Source organism: Poecilia reticulata, chromosome 21 (genome assembly GCF_904066995.2).
Source record: "Poecilia reticulata chromosome 21, P_reticulata-male-v2, whole genome shotgun sequence".
Classification (NCBI taxonomy): Eukaryota; Metazoa; Chordata; class Actinopteri; order Cyprinodontiformes; family Poeciliidae; genus Poecilia; species Poecilia reticulata.
This window is the reverse complement of record NC_088850.1, coordinates 23742398-23760038: the sequence shown is the minus strand read 5'-3', so window position 1 is coordinate 23760038 and position 17641 is coordinate 23742398. Positions and strand designations below refer to the sequence as shown.

At 38.3% G+C, this 17641-nt stretch overlaps 1 protein-coding gene across 1 annotated transcript; it reads left to right on the top strand.

Annotated features, from left to right (window-relative positions):
- The first annotated feature begins 3114 nt into the window (after positions 1-3114).
- Positions 3115-16362, top strand: psmc6 (proteasome 26S subunit, ATPase 6). Its single transcript, XM_008398510.3, has 14 exons — positions 3115-3275; positions 3685-3764; positions 4286-4325; positions 5250-5302; positions 6893-6960; positions 7460-7574; positions 13074-13161; positions 13318-13379; positions 13452-13575; positions 14446-14507; positions 15389-15509; positions 15587-15667; positions 15842-15913; positions 16003-16362. Exons 1-14 carry the CDS (start codon positions 3191-3193, stop codon positions 16119-16121), a joined length of 1170 nt encoding a protein of 389 aa, XP_008396732.1. The 5' UTR covers positions 3115-3190; the 3' UTR covers positions 16122-16362.
- The last annotated feature ends 1279 nt before the right edge of the window (positions 16363-17641 follow it).

Genomic DNA, 17641 nt, shown 5'->3' with positions numbered 1-17641 from the left:
GGATCAGGAACCGATCAGAGTTCTGTCGTCTTCTAATCACGCCATTTTGTGAAATCTTACCTGATTTCAAAAACGATAAATTACTTATAGGTGTTTTACCATCACCACCAGGTATGAAGTGCTTTAGCCTTTGATTTGCACCACAGTGCAGCATAACTGAAACATCCAGGAGAAGAATATCAGCTTGTTTTTATGAGTGTAGAGGAGGCTGATATCACGCCTGATAAAAATCTATTTATGTCATCACATGGACTTATATAAAGTTTTATACATTTTCTTTTCATATATTTATTATTGTTTTTCTTCTTTAGATATTAGATTGACTTAGAATGATTCCAAATAATGTACAGGAATAACCTGGTGCTGTTACATGTCAATCATCAGGGGGGGGCCACTGGGGGGGCCAATCAGATGACAGGGGGGGCACTGGCCCCCCCCTCTGGCTCCGCCACTGGTCGGTGTCAGCTCCAGTTTTCAGTCTTTGCTTTCAGTGCTACCAGCAATTAGCTGTGTGCTTGTCTGTCTGCCGTGCTGCCTATTCCTGGAATGTTTATGAGCTATATTATTAAATCTCCATCATCTTCATCTTACCTTGGTCTCAGCGTCCTTTCCTCACCTCAACCACCACCCATTGTGACACTAACGTCACTGCGTCAGACGTTGTGGGGCGTTTAGGTGCAGTCCCTCGGTGCCATCTTTGCAGGCCACAGACCAAACAATCCCGGTGGTTTTGTTGTGCTACCAACTGCAATGAAGTTAGTTTCGTATTGGATTTTCAAATATCCGCCGAGTAAGCGGCATTTAGCTCAAGGTGGATCCGATTTATGAACACTAATTTCGGCCAGCCGTTCTCTAGCTCCCTCCTCAGCGCTCGGAGGTTCACTTCACTGCAGTCGGTAACGCAACAAAACCACCGGGATAAAGTTTGTTTTGGTCTGTGGCCTGCAAAGATGGCACCGAGTGACTGCACCCAAACGCCCCACAACGTCTGACGCAGTGACGTTGGTTCCAAAGCTCTATTGGCCAATAGTAGACATAGAAGGCAGCTCCTCATTAACATAACGATGCAGCAGAAAAACTGCAAACGGCAAAACAAGCAGAAATGCAGCAAGCAGAAAAAGACAAAGCAAAATATCTATTTTTCTTGACAAAAACGCATGTTTAGGTCAAATAAACATGCGTATCTATCGAGAGAGAGAGAGAGAGAGAGAGAGAGAGAGAGAGAGAGAGAGAGAGAGAGAGAGAGAGAGAGAGACATCGTTTCCGCTGCTCCTCCGCCTCCCTGTGCTCTGTCTGAGGCTCCGCTTGCCAGTGCTCCCCCCAGCAGACTGAGGCAGGAAGCCGGAGTGTCCGGAGAGAAACCTGCAAACAGAAAACCTGTCAAATCTTTTTACCTTTTTTCCCATAAATTTAAATCAGACACATGTTTGGTCCCAGTCAGATTTCTTCAGCCTCAAAATGATTACTAATTAGGTCTTCTAGGATTTTTTTCTTCTTCTGATAATATTTTTAGCTCCTCTCTAAAGGGCCCTGAACCATCTTCCAGAGGAGGGGCTGGAGAAACTGTAACCTCTGGTGTCTGATCATTTCTTCTCATAAATGTAAATCAAACCGTTGTTGGACATGTCTTCCCTGCAGTCGCTGTCTGCAGGGAAGACATGCTCATTGTCTGCCTTTACAGTTTGTTCTCCCTTCATTAAATAACAGAAGTCTGTCAACTTTGGATCCCCACAGATGATGGAGGACAGGTGGTACGTCTCCGTCCCACATTCTGCAGGCACATCTATGGTTTGAGTGGATTTTATTTGACTGGACTTCTTGAAGAAGTCCAGTCTGCTCGGTCCCTTCTTAGATGCTTCACTGTTATGTCTCCAGTCCAGTCTGTAAAAATTTTAATGAAAGTACAGAGCTACTCCAACATGCTGCCAGCCTGAGCAGTGCAATTGTGGAATTCTTTGAAGGACAGTTTTCTAGAACAGCCATAGCAACACTAATTAAAAGACAAGAGCTGAAGAAGACAGGATAATCTCCAAATTAACTTTCATATGTCATAGTAGAAAAAGAACCTGTAAATGAATATCAGATCAAATCAAGGGCTAATGTCTTGCAACTTTTAGATGAATCTGATTCAGTACATCTCAATCAAATGGCTGAATTACCATTTTCTTCTTTGATTTTACTGATGGTTTTCTAACAGCATTTTAATGTGTACTGCCACCTACTGAATTGTATTGTGAACCAGAAATGAACCGATATTCCAGATTTTCTCAACCCTGGTCTTCAAAGCACACTGCTCTGATTTGCTGTATGAGATTTGTAGAATAATTTAAGTATTTTTAGTTACTTCTTTAGCAAACTTATCTGCGAGTTTACTTTCTAAAACTCCTATGAGCCAGGACCCAAATTACTAAAATTCCTTTTATCTTAATCCTTTGATTAAACATGCAATTTATTTCAGATTCAATAAAAGCAACACCTACCATATGACCAAGTTTTGAAGCAGTATACATGTGTTGATACTCAAAAGTATTTAGACTGTAAATTAAAATAAAAAAATATGGATCCAAAGAGAAATTGACTGTTGCTGTAATGCATATAAAATAAAATTATTCAAAGAGTTATTGTATATATAATAACTGTTGACTGTTGGCAGGAAACATCTCCTGTAGCGGTTTGTATTACAATGAATTTGAAGAAACCTCTGACTGAAGACACTGTTTTCCTTTTTTGTGATCAAATTTTTATTATCTTTTACACTGAAGAACAGATACTCATTTGCACCTTACAGAAGAAAAGATGTTGAACAAAATTACACATAACTGTACACATGCTAAAAATATAACACAAATTCTAGATAAACAATGTCCAAATATGTCAAAATCCATGCTTGTAAAGAGTGAATGTGTAGGTTTCCAACATGTTGCTTTGAGTCCAGGCTCTAAAATCTGTCTGACTTGAGCGTCAAAAGTTAGGCAAAGAAGGCATTTGATGTGCATTTGAGTGAGCTTATATTATTTCTGTAAATTATGAATTTTATGCAGGGTTAAAAGTGTACTCGAAAAGTACTGATAGATTTCGAGTAGATGTTTAAATCCATATCACCACTCTACCAGTTGGTGGCGGTAATGCATCAGTAAGTTGTTTGCCAACCGCCAATTAATACCAGACGAAGAAGAATAATTTAGGAGTCATGGCGGACACGAGAGATAAAGCTTTGCAAGACTACAGGAAAAAATTACTAGAACATAAGGAGGTTGACGGACGATTGAAAGAATGTAATTGAAATTAACATTTGTACATTTTGCGACGTAGAGCTTGTAGTTTTGTACATTCGGATTGTATATTTGGAATAGTTAATGCTACTATGTTAGCTCGACGGCTAGCTTTTGCTTTGTCATGCAGTTCAGAGCATTTTCCCTTCAGTCATCCGTAAACCTCACTGTTGTTTTTTTGTTTAACAACGGACATAGAACTGTAAAGCGCCATATACTAAATCATTCAGTGTCGTATTTGTCTTTATCTTTGTGCATGCTTGTGAGAAAAAACATTGTATCTATGTGTTTCCAACAACGAAACCGGCCCATATGTATAGTGAGCTAGCAAGGCAGACTGTGAAAACATTGTCTCTATCTTAACTTGTGAATTGTAAATTCTATCCTGATGGCGTTTTGGTTTCATCGCTAGTAAGAGAACAGCTGAGGGAACAAACGAAGCAATACGAGAAGTCAGAGAATGACTTAAAGGCTCTTCAAAGTGTTGGTCAGGTAAGATTCTGTCTGTATTGCACTATATTCATGTGTTAGTTGATGTTTAGTTTATATCTTGAGTTGTTTATGAAGGAAAATCCTTTCAGTAGTAAGACGTTACAAACTGAATTGAATTCAGTGCGTTTTACTGGAACTAAACTGTTTATGCAAGAAATAAGTTTTTCACATTTATTTAATTATGGAGCAGTATGAAGTCAGGTTTAATAATTAATAAATAAAACAGTTAATTAGATAAAAATAACTAAAGCTAGATATTAAGTCGAATAGTGAAAGATTCTATGTTTTATAATTTTTTTCTTAGATTTTATTTGGGCAGTCTTGCCCCTGCTGTGTTTTGATCTCATCTCTCTCACATATCAGTGACATAGAGGAGTTTGAAACAGTTAGACCAGTGAGATCAATGGTTAACATTTGTTTCCATTTTAAAAGCACTTTAGAATATGTCTTTAATGTGTGTCTATTACTTTGCTGACAGATTAAATCGCATCATGACCTCATTGTACATTTGTTCTTTGCAGATTGTTGGAGAGGTGCTAAAGCAGCTTACCGAAGAGAAATGTAAGCATCTCCCTAACACCATGATATTTCATATGTTTTCATAGTTATATGTCCACTTAAGACATGCTAGTTTTCATCCAAGAGTGAATAGGCGTCTCTCATGTAAAAAAGACAGTCATTCAGCATAAGAAACTATTAATATAATGATATAAGGTAAATTATAATGTTACTTTGGAACTGAACGTATACAAAAACTTTTAAAGGTTTAACTGCTCTGCTGTAACATAACTGTCTAGCATTATTCTGATGTTTCTGTCAAAAGTCCGTCTACAGTTGGTTTACTAACTCATTCGACCCTTATGTCATTCTAAACATGTGACAAATGTAGGACAGTTACTAATGTACAGCAGCTGGAAAATATAGAAATTTCTCTTCTATGCGTTGGATCCTTGAAGAGAAAAATAGATAATGTCTGCATGTTTTCAGTTAACAATAGTCACCACATTGTTGCGAACTTAGCAAGTTTATTCCTTTATCTACATTTCAGAGAAAAAAAATTGGTATTGGCTAAAATTGGAATCAGCATATCAGGCTTTATAAAGATTGGTGATATGCCAGAAAACTGCAATCAGTCAGTTCTCTGCTGCACTGAAGCAGTTTCTGTTAACAGTTTTCCCACCCTGCTTTGGTTTATCCCTCCTGCAGTCTTAGCATGACACTCAGGAAGAGCGCGGCCGATGTCATGGTCAGTCAGTGAGAACTTGCTGGGAGTGTCCAGTCATTTCCTGAAGCCACAGGGGGTAAAAACATGTAAAAGTGCATGCAGGGTTAATGTGACCCTGCCAGACCCTGTACAGTGTATAAAACTCACACAGGGCCATTTGACCAATGTTTGGACAGCAGAAGGGTTAAAACAGACTACTGTTTTGCTTGAAGTTTGACATTGGATGTTTCACAGTTTGTTTTTTTTGCACTTCCTACCAGTCATTGTGAAAGCCACCAACGGTCCCCGATATGTGGTTGGATGTCGCAGACAGGTGAGCGCACATAGTTATCATCCAGGAGTATCAAACTATTGCAATATAAGTCTAGGATCAGTTCTGAAAAACTTTTAGTTCTCTTTTTTTAGTAAATATTACATTTCATTTTTTTAATATGTATATGTTTCTCAATAATCAATAGAAAAAATATTTATTGGCATTACATCATTCAGGCCCTTCTCAAAATCCTGACCAGCTGACATCAGGACTTTGATGGCCACTCCAAAAAGTTGACATCCTTTTTTTTAAGGCAATTCTTAAATAATTTGGCACTTTGCTTATGAATGTTTTCCATTTAGAAGAGCTACTTGTGCCCAGGATTCAAATTCCTTCCACATAATATTTTATTGCTTTTTGTTTTTCTGTCAAAACAGAGTAAACATGAGCTGAACACTGACTTCTGAGAGGAGTTATTAGAAGAGCAGCTTTAATAACATACCATGTTTTGCTAGAGGGTGTCAGCTGGAAGATTTTGTGGTTACAATGTAGCCACAAAATATGTTCTGGCTACAAATCAACAAAGCAGTTGAAGTCCTATGCCTATCTAAAAGGAAGTCAGACTTAGCCTAACAGACAGCATGGTCATATTAAAATAGTTCCACACACTTGCCAAATCATTCACCCTGTGAAGGCCTTTACAACGACTGTTCATTATCAGACCCATTAATGATAATGAGCTGACATCAGTTTACACCAGAACTACTCAATGAAGACAGTCCTAGTTGTTTGGGGAGTGATGATAAGACCATTCAATCTGGATTTTGTTTTCCTGTAATGAAGCCTTTCATTTAGTTATGTAACATCTTTGAATTCAATTCAGTTATTCTTTAGCACCAGATCACAAATGTCGTCTTGAGGCACTTCACAAAAAAAAAAAAAAAATTCAATTCAATAATAATATCTCAAGGGATCCTAGTTGTCAAACTTTTTTTTATTCAAATCAGTTTAAAACATTTCTTCATCTAAGGAAACCCAGCAGAGAGTCGTCGAGTCATTTCTTGCATCATTCACTCCTCCTGTTTCACAAAACCTGGATAGCGGATTGAGCCGGGATTTTCCAGATATCCTGATCTAATTAAGCCTTGATTAGGTTTCACAAAAGCAATATCATTTAAGTTACCATGGCGATTTGTCCTGTGCATTGAAGAGAAAAATGGATAACGTCTGCATTATCTATTTAATGCACACATTAAATAGATAATGTAGCAAAAAAAGAGCTTTGCCTGCTCCTGACCAGGCTATATATAATAACTGACAGTCAAAAACATGACTGTCAGGTTAATTTTTCTCTCCAAATTGTCCCTAGGTGTGAGTGTGTGTGTGCATGGTTGTTTGTCCTGTGTGTCTCTGTGTTGCCCTGCGACAGACTGGCGACCTGTCCAGGGTGACCCCACCTCTTGCCCGGAATGTTAGCTGGAGAGGCACCATCACCTCCCGACCCCACTAAGGACAAGGGTGTACAGAAAATGGATGGATGGATCTTTAAAATGATCCATGACTGTGTTACAGTTTAATTGTGTTTCTAAAGACCATGGCAGTGTTGAGAACTTGGAAAAAATGTAATGACTACAATATTTATCTTTCCAGTTGGACAAATCACAGCTGAAGCCAGGCACCAGAGTGGCTTTGGACATGACTACACTCACTATAATGAGGTGGGCTACAGACTTGAACACTATTCACTGCAGTTTGACCTAAACTTACCACATGAAGGAGGTACAACATAAAGGAAGAAAAACATAATTAGCTAAAGCAACATATAAAATTAATAAAGCAAAACTATCTTCACAAATAAGCTAATATGAAAGTGACAAATATTCCAACCAGTAGTAGCCCCTTCCAGACTTATCCAGATCTACTTTTTTCTCATTTGACTGCTCATTATTGCTACCAGTGGTGGGGAAAAAGTTGGAACAGAAGAAATAGATTTTGGAATGTAATATTTAAGATTTTCATTTTCCTATGTGCAGCCGGATTTGTAGCTGAGACATAGGAGTTTAACTATTTACTTTCTCAGTGATTCATAGCAAATCTGAGTTTGTTTTTTGCTCTCACTAATCGACTTTGAGAAAATAATCAGGGAGAGTTTTCTTTCTTCCCACAATGGCAGTTTGTCATTTGTATCTAAGACGTCTCCCTGTCTGTCGGACAAAGGTACCTACCCAGGGAAGTGGATCCTCTAGTGTACAACATGTCCCATGAAGATCCAGGCAGCGTCTCCTACTCTGAGATTGGAGGACTGTCTGAACAGATCCGTGAGCTGAGAGAGGTATCAATTAATCAAGTTTATTTGTTTAGCACTTTTCAGCAGCAAAGTGGTTCACGGTTGGAAGTACTTTATAACTGGTGTGATGTTCTCTATTTTCTTGGTTTTAGTTAGAACACCAGCAGCAGCGTTCTGGATCAGCTGCAGCTGGAGAATTTTATTTATTTATTTTTTGGCAGTTATGTGCAGACACTGTTGCAGTAATCAATGTGACTAAAGTTAAACACATGGATGAGTTTCTCTAGATCTTGCTGGTATAACTCTTTAGATGCTTTCCAATCTGTTCTAATGTCCACTCAGCAGCAAAGCCTGTGATGTTCACTAGAACATCACAGCCATGACGGTTCAATAGAACACTCTGTCACATACAGGGCTTAAAGGCTTAAAGAGCTCCGGCCGGGGGCCGGATTTCCAGCTTTTGACCAGACGGTCCACCTCAACCAAACTGTAGTCTCCGGGCTTTAAGAGCTCCGTCTGGGGGCCAGACTTTCAAGCAAAGCGAGCATTGGACCAAACAACCCGCCTCAACTAAACTGTAGATAATAGACAAAGATGTCTGCCAATCAGAATTCTAGCTCCCGTGTTCTTGACCAATGACTGTAAAACGGTTTGTAGAAAAGAAGCGTTTGGTTCGGCGATTAAATCAAATGCGATATGAAAGAAGATGGAGTTTGTCTCACCCGGTAAAGATACACGTTTACTTGAGAAATGAATTAAAAACAAGTGGCGCTGGGCATGGCTAGAGGAAAGGTGACAGGAAGTTGGTGGAATTTTTTCCAAAAGGGGGCGCTGGGATTCCTTAGGGGGGCGTTTGGTCGAAGGTAAACTTTACACCTTACAATCACAACAATACAGTCATATGAAAAAGTTTGGGCACCCCTGTTAATCTTAATTATTTTTATCTCTAAATATTTGGATGTTTGCAACAGCTACTTCAGTTTGATATATCTAATAACTGATATACACAGTAATATTTCAGTATTGAACTGAGGTTTATTGGACTAACAGAAAATGTGCATTACGCGTTAACACAAAATTTGACAAGTGCAAAAGTATGGGCACCTCAACAGAAAAGTGACATAAATATTTAGTAGATCCTCCTTTTGCAAAAATAACAGCCTCTAGTTGCTTCCTGTAGCTTTTAATGAGTTCCTGGATCCTGGATGAATGTATATTTGACCATTCCTCTTTGCAAAACAATTTCAGTTCAGTTAAGTTTGATGGTTGCCGAGCATGGACAGCCCACTTCAAATCATCCCACAGATTTTTAATGATATTCAGGTCTGGGATGGCCATTCCAGAACATTGTAATTGCTCCTCTGCATGAATGCCTGAGTAGATTTGGAGCGGTGTTTTGGATCATTGTCTTGCGTAACTTCAACTTCGTAACTGATTCTTGAACATTATTCTCAAGAATCTGTTGATATTAAGTGGAATCCATGCGACCTTCAACTTTAACAAGATTCCCAGTGCTGGCACTGTCCTCACAGCCCCAAAGCATGATGGAACCTCCACCAAATTTTACAGTGGGTAGCAAGTGTTTTTCTTGGAATGCTGTGGGGTTTTTTTGCCATGCATAATGGTTTTTTTTATGACCAAACAACTCAATCTTTGTTTCATCAGTCCACAGGACCTTATTCCAAAATGAAGCTGGCTTGTCCAAATGTGCTTTTGCATACCTCAAGCAGCTGTTTGTGGCGTGCTCGCAGAAAAGGCTTCTTTCGCATCACTCTCCCAAACAGCTTCTCCTTATGCAAAGTGCACTGAATTGTTGAACGATGCACAGTGACACCATCTGCAGCAAGATGATGCTGCAGGTCTTTGGAGGTGGTCTGTGGGTTGTCCTTGACTGTTCTCACCATTCTTCTTCTCTGCCTCTGTGATATTTTTCTTGGCCTGCCACTTCTGGGCTTAACAAGAACTGTCCCAGTGGTCTTCCATTTCCTTACTATGTTCCCCACAGTGGAAAGTGACAGGTTATATCTCCGAGACAACTTTTTGTACCTTTCCCCTAAACAACTATGTTGAACAATCTTTGTTTTCATATAATTTGAGAGCTGTTTTGAAGTGCCCATGATGCCACTCTTCAGAGGAGATTCAAATAGGAGAACAACTTGGATTTAGCCACATTAAATACCTTTTCACATGATTGGCTACACCTGGCTATGGAGTTCAAAGCTTACTGAAGTTACCAAACCAATTTTGCATTTTAGTAAATCAGTGAAAAGTGGTCAAGGGTATTCAAATCAATAAAATGCTGAGGGGACCCAAATTTTTTGCACCTGTCAAATTTTGTTTTAATGTATACTGCACATTTTCTGTTAGTCCAATAAACCTAATTTCAATACTGAAATATTACTGTGTCCATCAGTTATTAGATATATCAAACTGAAGTAGCTGTTGCAAACACCCAAATATTTAGAAATAAAAATAATTAAGATTAATAGGAATGCCCAAACGTTTTCATATGACTGTACCAATTTAGACTTTGAGCAACTTGCTAAAACTGTATTTCGAAACATTAAATCATGCCTGGCTGCAACTGTATCGATGGCAGCTCTCCTTCTATCCAGTGTTTGTAGCTTCTTGGCGCAGCTCCGCTCCTGCTAGTAGCTTCACTGCATCAGGTCAGTGTTACACCGGCTGATGATGTTGCTGAGATTCATTTTGTCTGGTGTCTGATTTTCTAATATTTTATGTTTTATTGAGGATTTTTGTACATATGTTTTGGCAGTTCTGTGATCATGTCAAAGCAGCAACTTATATTAAAAAGTGTTTTATTGTCCTTCTGGATGCTGCCCGCTTCCATGGAAGGACAACAGAAAATTGCTCTTATAAACATGTAATTTCTAAAATCACGATACCCTCACTGTGTATCCCTCTGAAAAATGAACCCATTTAAATAAAGAAATCCCTCCATGGGTGATACCACGATAGAGAGTGTTCATTTTATAGCGTTAACACAGTGCTGTAAGTGGTCCGGTATGAAACGGGGGTGATAGATCAACGGTACCACAGCACTTTTAAATTTCAATAATCAAAATACCAAAATTGTTTCTGTTGTTTTAAAAGGTTTATGTCAGTCTGCCTTTTTCCCATCGATACCTTTCCGGACCGCCCTGCACTTTACGGGGTTAAGAAAAAACAAAACAAAAAAAGTCGCACATTGTGCAAAACTCTGAAACAGGAGAAGTGGGACATAAAACGGAGCAACGAACTAGATGTGAATTATGGCAGAAAAACAGAATCTGACACTGAACAGTGAAAAATCAACACATGATGTGAAACACATGACGATTAGGTGGCGCAGCAAGTGATGAGTGAAGATTACTGATGGTGATGGTCAATAAATTATAAAATAAATCTAGCAACAGGAAAGAAACTAAAGTGGACATAGCAATTAAACAAGAGAGGATAATACTAATCAAAGGAAACTAAATGGAAATGAACGAAGAACAAAATGAAAGAATAAACTAAGAAACTAAAGTAAATACAGAGGAATAAACTGGTATGGCAAAACCTTTAGAGCAATAATTAATACAGAGACTGTATGGCAAGAATAAACAGACACTATTTCCAGATAAAAGTTAAAATAATATTGTTGGTTTGTTGAGGCCACATCTAGTACTGAAAATAAATATATCTTACAGACCATAACAGTAAATAACTGATCTCTTATTTATGTTTTTAATTATATTTGATATATTTCTTCAATATTATTTTTCATTTCAGTGTTAATGTCATGAGGCTGATGACACTTTCAATTTGACTCATTAGGATTTGATTAAGAACCAGATTTGTTCTTTGTAATTTCTGTCCAGTAAAACTATTAATCTATAAATCAATAGACGGGTCTATATAAATATATAATCCATGTTTCTGTCTCATATTTGTATGGCATTAAAAGGACCTGGAACTTTAGTTTTTCCACTGAAAGCTCTGGTTTGCACAATAAATGACATCTGGGTGAAATTTTATGGATGATGCTCTGATGTCCCATTCTCCTGAAGGCAGCACAGAGCTGCACCACCAGAAACTGACAAACACTGAAGAGAAGAAGAGTTATGATTAATGTAGTTATAGTTCTATCCATGTTTTAATGTTGCAGAGCTCAGTCGTTTTGCAAATAGTTCAAAGTTTAAACTGGCATGTTGAACATCTTTTTTCTGGTCATTTTGTGGAATATTTAACAACTAGAAAATGGCACAGAACAAGAATATTTTTTCCACTCTGATTGGCTGCTGTTAGGCCTACAAATTTTAAGTTGAATGTTCATTACATTTTTCATAGACACCTGTGAAAATAATTTCTATTCCCATGTTTTTTTTTGTTCTCTGGGAAATTATCTTGATAATAAATACAGAAACAAGCATAAAAATCAAAACATCTACTATAGTGATAGTAATATTAATATTAAAATAATAGTCAGTGCAAAGTAGCCTACAAATTCTTTGTTGTGGGCGGTGAGGGACCTGGTTAAAAGCTGGGGGGGCGCTGGGCCAAAAAAGGTTGAGAAACACTGATTTAGTTGGTTATGTTACATGATCTAAATTACTTGCTAAAACATTGACTGAAAGGACTTTTATTTAATGTTGAGGGATTTTTGCCTGTAAGGCAAACCTTTAGGGCACAGACATTTTACATTTTGTTTTGAGTTGAAATGTACTGAAGCCTTATTTAACTTTGACTGTTTAGCTTTTTAATTGTATTGTTAGAAGCAATTGTTTGCACTATTCAAAGACACTTTTTATTAAACTGTGGCAATAGCAACGGCATAGTTAATTTATATCATCACTATAAGTTTCAGGCTCAGGATTTTTTTTTTTACTTTAAGCCTTGCACATATGTAATGATGATGGCTAACTGTGTTGGCAGTGGAAATATATTTTGTCAGACTTTGGCACAAAAATCACAGAAGAGGTGTTCTTTCATCATAATTGTTGTTGGACCAAATAATTTTTTGTCTCCATATATTTGTATATTGATTATTGTCAATGTGGTCTTTGTGTTCGTTTTTGCACAAAGCTCTCATGGGTCCACAAGACACACCGAGCTGCTGCAGTATACATCACAGTATTCTGCAATGTGTGTGTTTTATAACGGCATATTATAGAGACGTGATCAAGGCACAGAGAAATGACTATTGTGAGTCAACAGGTTCAGATGAGGAAATGGTTACGCCCTATCTTGCACACATGGTCAGAACAACAGCTCATGGAAGTTGAGATGCACTGTTTTCCACATAGATAACCGTTTAAAAAATTCAGACCAATCACACACATGGAGTTTGCAATGGAAGTTTATGACAAGATGGCGCAGATAACATGAGGATGACGACAAAATGGTGCAATTTTCATCAACACCGATAACTGACGTTGACATTTCGGCTAGACCATGCAGAGAAGTTAAGATCAAGATGAACTGTGGACGTACTGTAAGAGTGTCAGGGAATTTAATTTGACTCATCGCGGATTGAAAAACCTGCCTTTTCTTACTTTGCAGGTGATTGAACTTCCTTTGACCAACCCTGAGCTCTTTCAGAGAGTGGGAATTATTCCTCCAAAAGGTTGCCTGCTTTATGGGCCTCCAGGTAGTAGCTGGCCAACTTCACACATTTCTGTTTTAGTCACATTAATTTAAGTTCAGAAACATTTATAAGTAGGCATTTTTTCTTCATTTTCTACTGTTTTTGGCTTTTCATAAATGCTTCTCAACCTTTAATGGTATGAATTTTATTCTGGACCAGGCACTGGAAAGACTCTTCTTGCTAGGGCTGTGGCCAGTCAGTTGGATTGCAACTTTCTGAAGGTGAGCATCAGTCCTTCGTGCAGTGTTCAGCTCCATTCTACAGCTGTGTGACAACGTGTCTTCACATTACAGGTTGTGTCCAGCTCCATTGTGGACAAATACATCGGTGAAAGTGCAAGGCTCATTAGAGAGATGTTCAACTATGCCCGGGACCACCAGCCATGCATCATCTTTATGGATGAGATTGATGCCATTGGTGAGGAATCATGCTAGCTCTCTGCTTATTTGATTGATTGTAGATTATATAAATGTTTATGACAGTGTTATGTCAGTCTTATTCACCCCCCTTCAAATAAAGTGTTACCCAAGCTCCTCACTTCAGAGTCAGCAGCAAACACAACTTATTTAAGGTATTTAAGGAGGTTTAAACAAGCCAAACTGCCTTCAAAGGCTGAGTAATAATATTCTGATAATGTAGAGGATAAAAACCCGATCCACCCATCAATCTTTCCGGACTGCAGCTCAATTTCTAATGGGGTTCTGGTTAAATAAGCCTACAAAATATAGTAGAAAGCTAAACGAGAATTTCTGACATAAAGTTGTTAATCTACTTGTAGTCTAAACAGAGGAGTAGGTATTTTAACCTGTCGAGGAAAAGCAAAGTGCAGGAGTTGGACTGTAATAAGCTCAGCGCTGTGCATGCAGCTCTACTCATGTCAGCCAAACATCACTGAGCCTGAAGGGTTCAAACTCGGGTCTGGAAGTTTAACTGGTCACAGTTTAAAATAATATGTCGGCTTCATTTTGTGTTCGGACCTCTGATTAGAGTTAATCAGTCGAGTTGGATTTGGCTGAACTTGATATTAACAGAGGGTCTGCAACCTTTACAGCCAATGAACCATTTATGTCCCAACACATCTAAATAAAATGGATTTAGAGCCACAAATATGACCTAACCTTTTGAAAAAAACATCTTATTATTTATGATAAATATCTGCTACAAGAAATCTGTTGTAATTTTTAACAACTGGTTACTGTATGTTGTTTTTATTGTGTAAATCACTTTGAGCAAAGAAACTTGACTTGTTTACAATGGTCCTAAATATTGTCATTTTATTTTCTGCAGGTGGCCGCCGTTTCTCAGAAGGTACTTCAGCTGACAGAGAGATCCAAAGAACTCTGATGGAGGTATGAAATGAATATCATTTGCTGTGTTCTGGTGGGTAGGACATAACCACTTGGGAGAAATCCTCTCATCATAATCATCACATTATGATGAGATTTTTACCTTCAGGTCAGCACCACAGAGCTCTATTTACAAAAACCTGCTGCCATGGAGATGGTTTCTTTTCCCAGACTGTCCCTCTGAACTCTTAACTGTCAGTGTCCAGAATGCACATTTGCACTAATTAAACTTTTTTGTTGGTTAAAAGCAGTGATTAGATGCATATTCACAGGAAAAAAACTGTATTTTCCCAATAGAAGTCAAAATATTTCATTGAGAATAAAATGGAACCAAAGTCAAATTGCTGTTTGTGTGAACAAACTTGACAAAGGAAACTGATCAGGTTTTTCTTACTGGAGTTTGTATATGAATTGTGCATTATTAGGACATAATTATGTATTATTGGATGTCAATTCAGATTGCCAAAATCAATTTGATTCACAATTCAGTTTTATTGATTTCCCATTCAGTTAAGGATGTTACACAGTCACCATTTTACTTGGATATGGAAGTCATTCTTAGAACTACTGCTTCAAATAGTAGAAACTAACATGGTGCATTAGTAAAAATATCAATATTTACATTAATCATGTTTTTTTTAATTTAACATGACCTGACAAAACAAAAGTGCCATTAATTAAATTCAAATCACCAAAACTAGTGGCGATCGTACAGAAAACTGCATCGACTGCAGTTTTTAAAAAGACTGATCTGCCGATTCATGATTGGCGACAGGCTTGTTTTCCTTGATGGCGTCGGTCAAAATAAATGACATCAAGAAAGTCTAATACAACCTCTGACTGAGATCTGGAAGATGACTCTTCTCTTTCCTGTGTTCTGTCAGCTGCTGAACCAGATGGACGGTTTTGATACTCTACACAGAGTCAAGATGATCATGGCCACCAACAGGCCGGACACCCTGGACCCAGCGCTGCTGCGGCCTGGAAGACTGGACCGGAAAATACGTGAGCATTACTTTCTGTGTTCATCTGTCGGCTTCATGTGGAAACGCACAACAAGAGCTCTGTGTTCTCCTCTTTAGACATTGAGCTGCCAAATGAACAAGCAAGACTGGACATCCTCAAAATCCACTCCAGTCCCATCACCAAACATGGCGAAATAGGTTGGTACACAAATTGCATCCAGGTGAACTTTGATGCACCTTTTAGTAAGACCTGTGTGCTCAGTAACCATCTAAACCATCCTTTTTTTGTGTAAGTTTTTGTTTGCTCAAAATTAGTCCAGCACACAAAATCTTCTAGCATTAATTGTCTTGATTTCTTTGATATTTTCCCAGATTTTGAAGCCATTGTAAAACTGTCTGATGGTTTCAATGGTGCTGATCTGAGAAATGTGTGCACTGAAGCAGGTAACAGTACCATCGTCTGCTAAAAACCAGAGTCCTTCGCACACTTACCTCCTTGATCAGGGTTTTTATGCTGACTTTTGTTTTCTCAGGACTGTTTGCGATCCGGTCTGATCGTGAGTACGTCACTCAAGAAGACTTCATGAAAGCTGTTCGCAAAGTGGCCGACTCAAAGAAGCTCGAGTCCAAGTTGGACTACAAACCTGTTTAAACCCTTCCTCTCAGAGCTTTTTCTGGTTTAATGTTCTTCTCATTTACTGGCTTGTTGTCTTCACTGCTTCAAAGCCACAAAGACTTGGGGCAGTAAACATCAATGATGATTGAATGAGAAATTAAATGAAAACTGCTTTCTGTTGTTTATACCTCTTCAGCTCTGCTGATCATTCTGTTCTTCTATAAACCAATTGTGTAAAACTACGGTAGTTTGCAAATACAGTACTATTACAGATGTATTGATGTTTGTTGAGTCTGTTTCTGATGGTGTCATTTGTGCAGAACTTAGTGTGGATTTTCTGAAATGAAGGTTCTGAGAGTTTCAGTTCCTGTAGAAACTACAGATCTTTTCCCAGAGATCTACAGTTCCTCATTCTTGGTGGCCTGACAGATGCAGTTTCAGTGTAAAACAACTAACTGAAAATGTTTGCAGATAAATCTGCTGTTACATTTGGTGTCATATCTGCCTCATTCAAACTTGACTATAATATCTGTTTTAAATTATATGGGGCATATAAAGTGTAAAGTGGCACCAGTTGTGCTGAGCCTGAAACACATGCATCCACCTTACATCAGTGCTGTTGGGTTGGGTTAAGGAACACGGGTTAAGATAAATATATTCTTATGGTTTCTGTGGTTACTGTATGTAGATATTTCTCTCCTCTCACTTCATTAATAAGTGTAGACATGATTCTGTTCATCCTGATCAATGTTTCCAGCTATGCTCCAGGTGATGCACAGTGGCTTAGGAGAGACTAATGGAAATATGGTTTGTGAATATTTAGTGTCAGTAATAAGATCCACCTGTTCACGAAGCAAGGACGGCTCCTTAGATTCCATTTTTACAGCAGCTCAATTCACCGATGTTCATGCTATAATGATGCATTATGAAATCGCTAAAGTAACTTGCTATTTGATGCTGCCTTTGTTAAACTGCAATTATTTGACTAATTTTAAATATTCAGAAAAATGTAAGGTTTCAGAAAATGTTGGTCACAACAAACCAAAGAACATTACACTAGTTTGAGTAAATATAACGTCAACCTTAAAGCAGAAAAACGGCACAAAACCATCACTTTGCAGTTAAATCTGTTTGAAAACGGTAAACTGATAAACCAGTTTCTTTCAAACAGAAATTACTTTCAAAGCAAGATCAGATTTATGGCACATTTATAATTTACACAGCAACAATTAGAGGTGTTCTACCGCTAATGAAGCCAACTATTTACCAATAGTTAAATTCCCAAAACCAAGTGAAACTATGGAAACCAAGAGAACAGGACAGGACTTCTTGGCCTTGTAGGCTGTGAATGAGCTGCAACCTCCACCTGCAGGGATCCAAGACTGAGGGTTTCTTCTCTTACTGGTGACTTGGTAACCACCTGGACAGTAAAGTGGACCGAAGTCACTGATGCTCTTTTCAGAGCAGACTTACCTGCTGAGGACCTTATGACCCTGTGATGGCATCAGGCATCGTTTATGGAAGGGTCTTCAACTCCAGCCCTCCAGGGCCGGAGT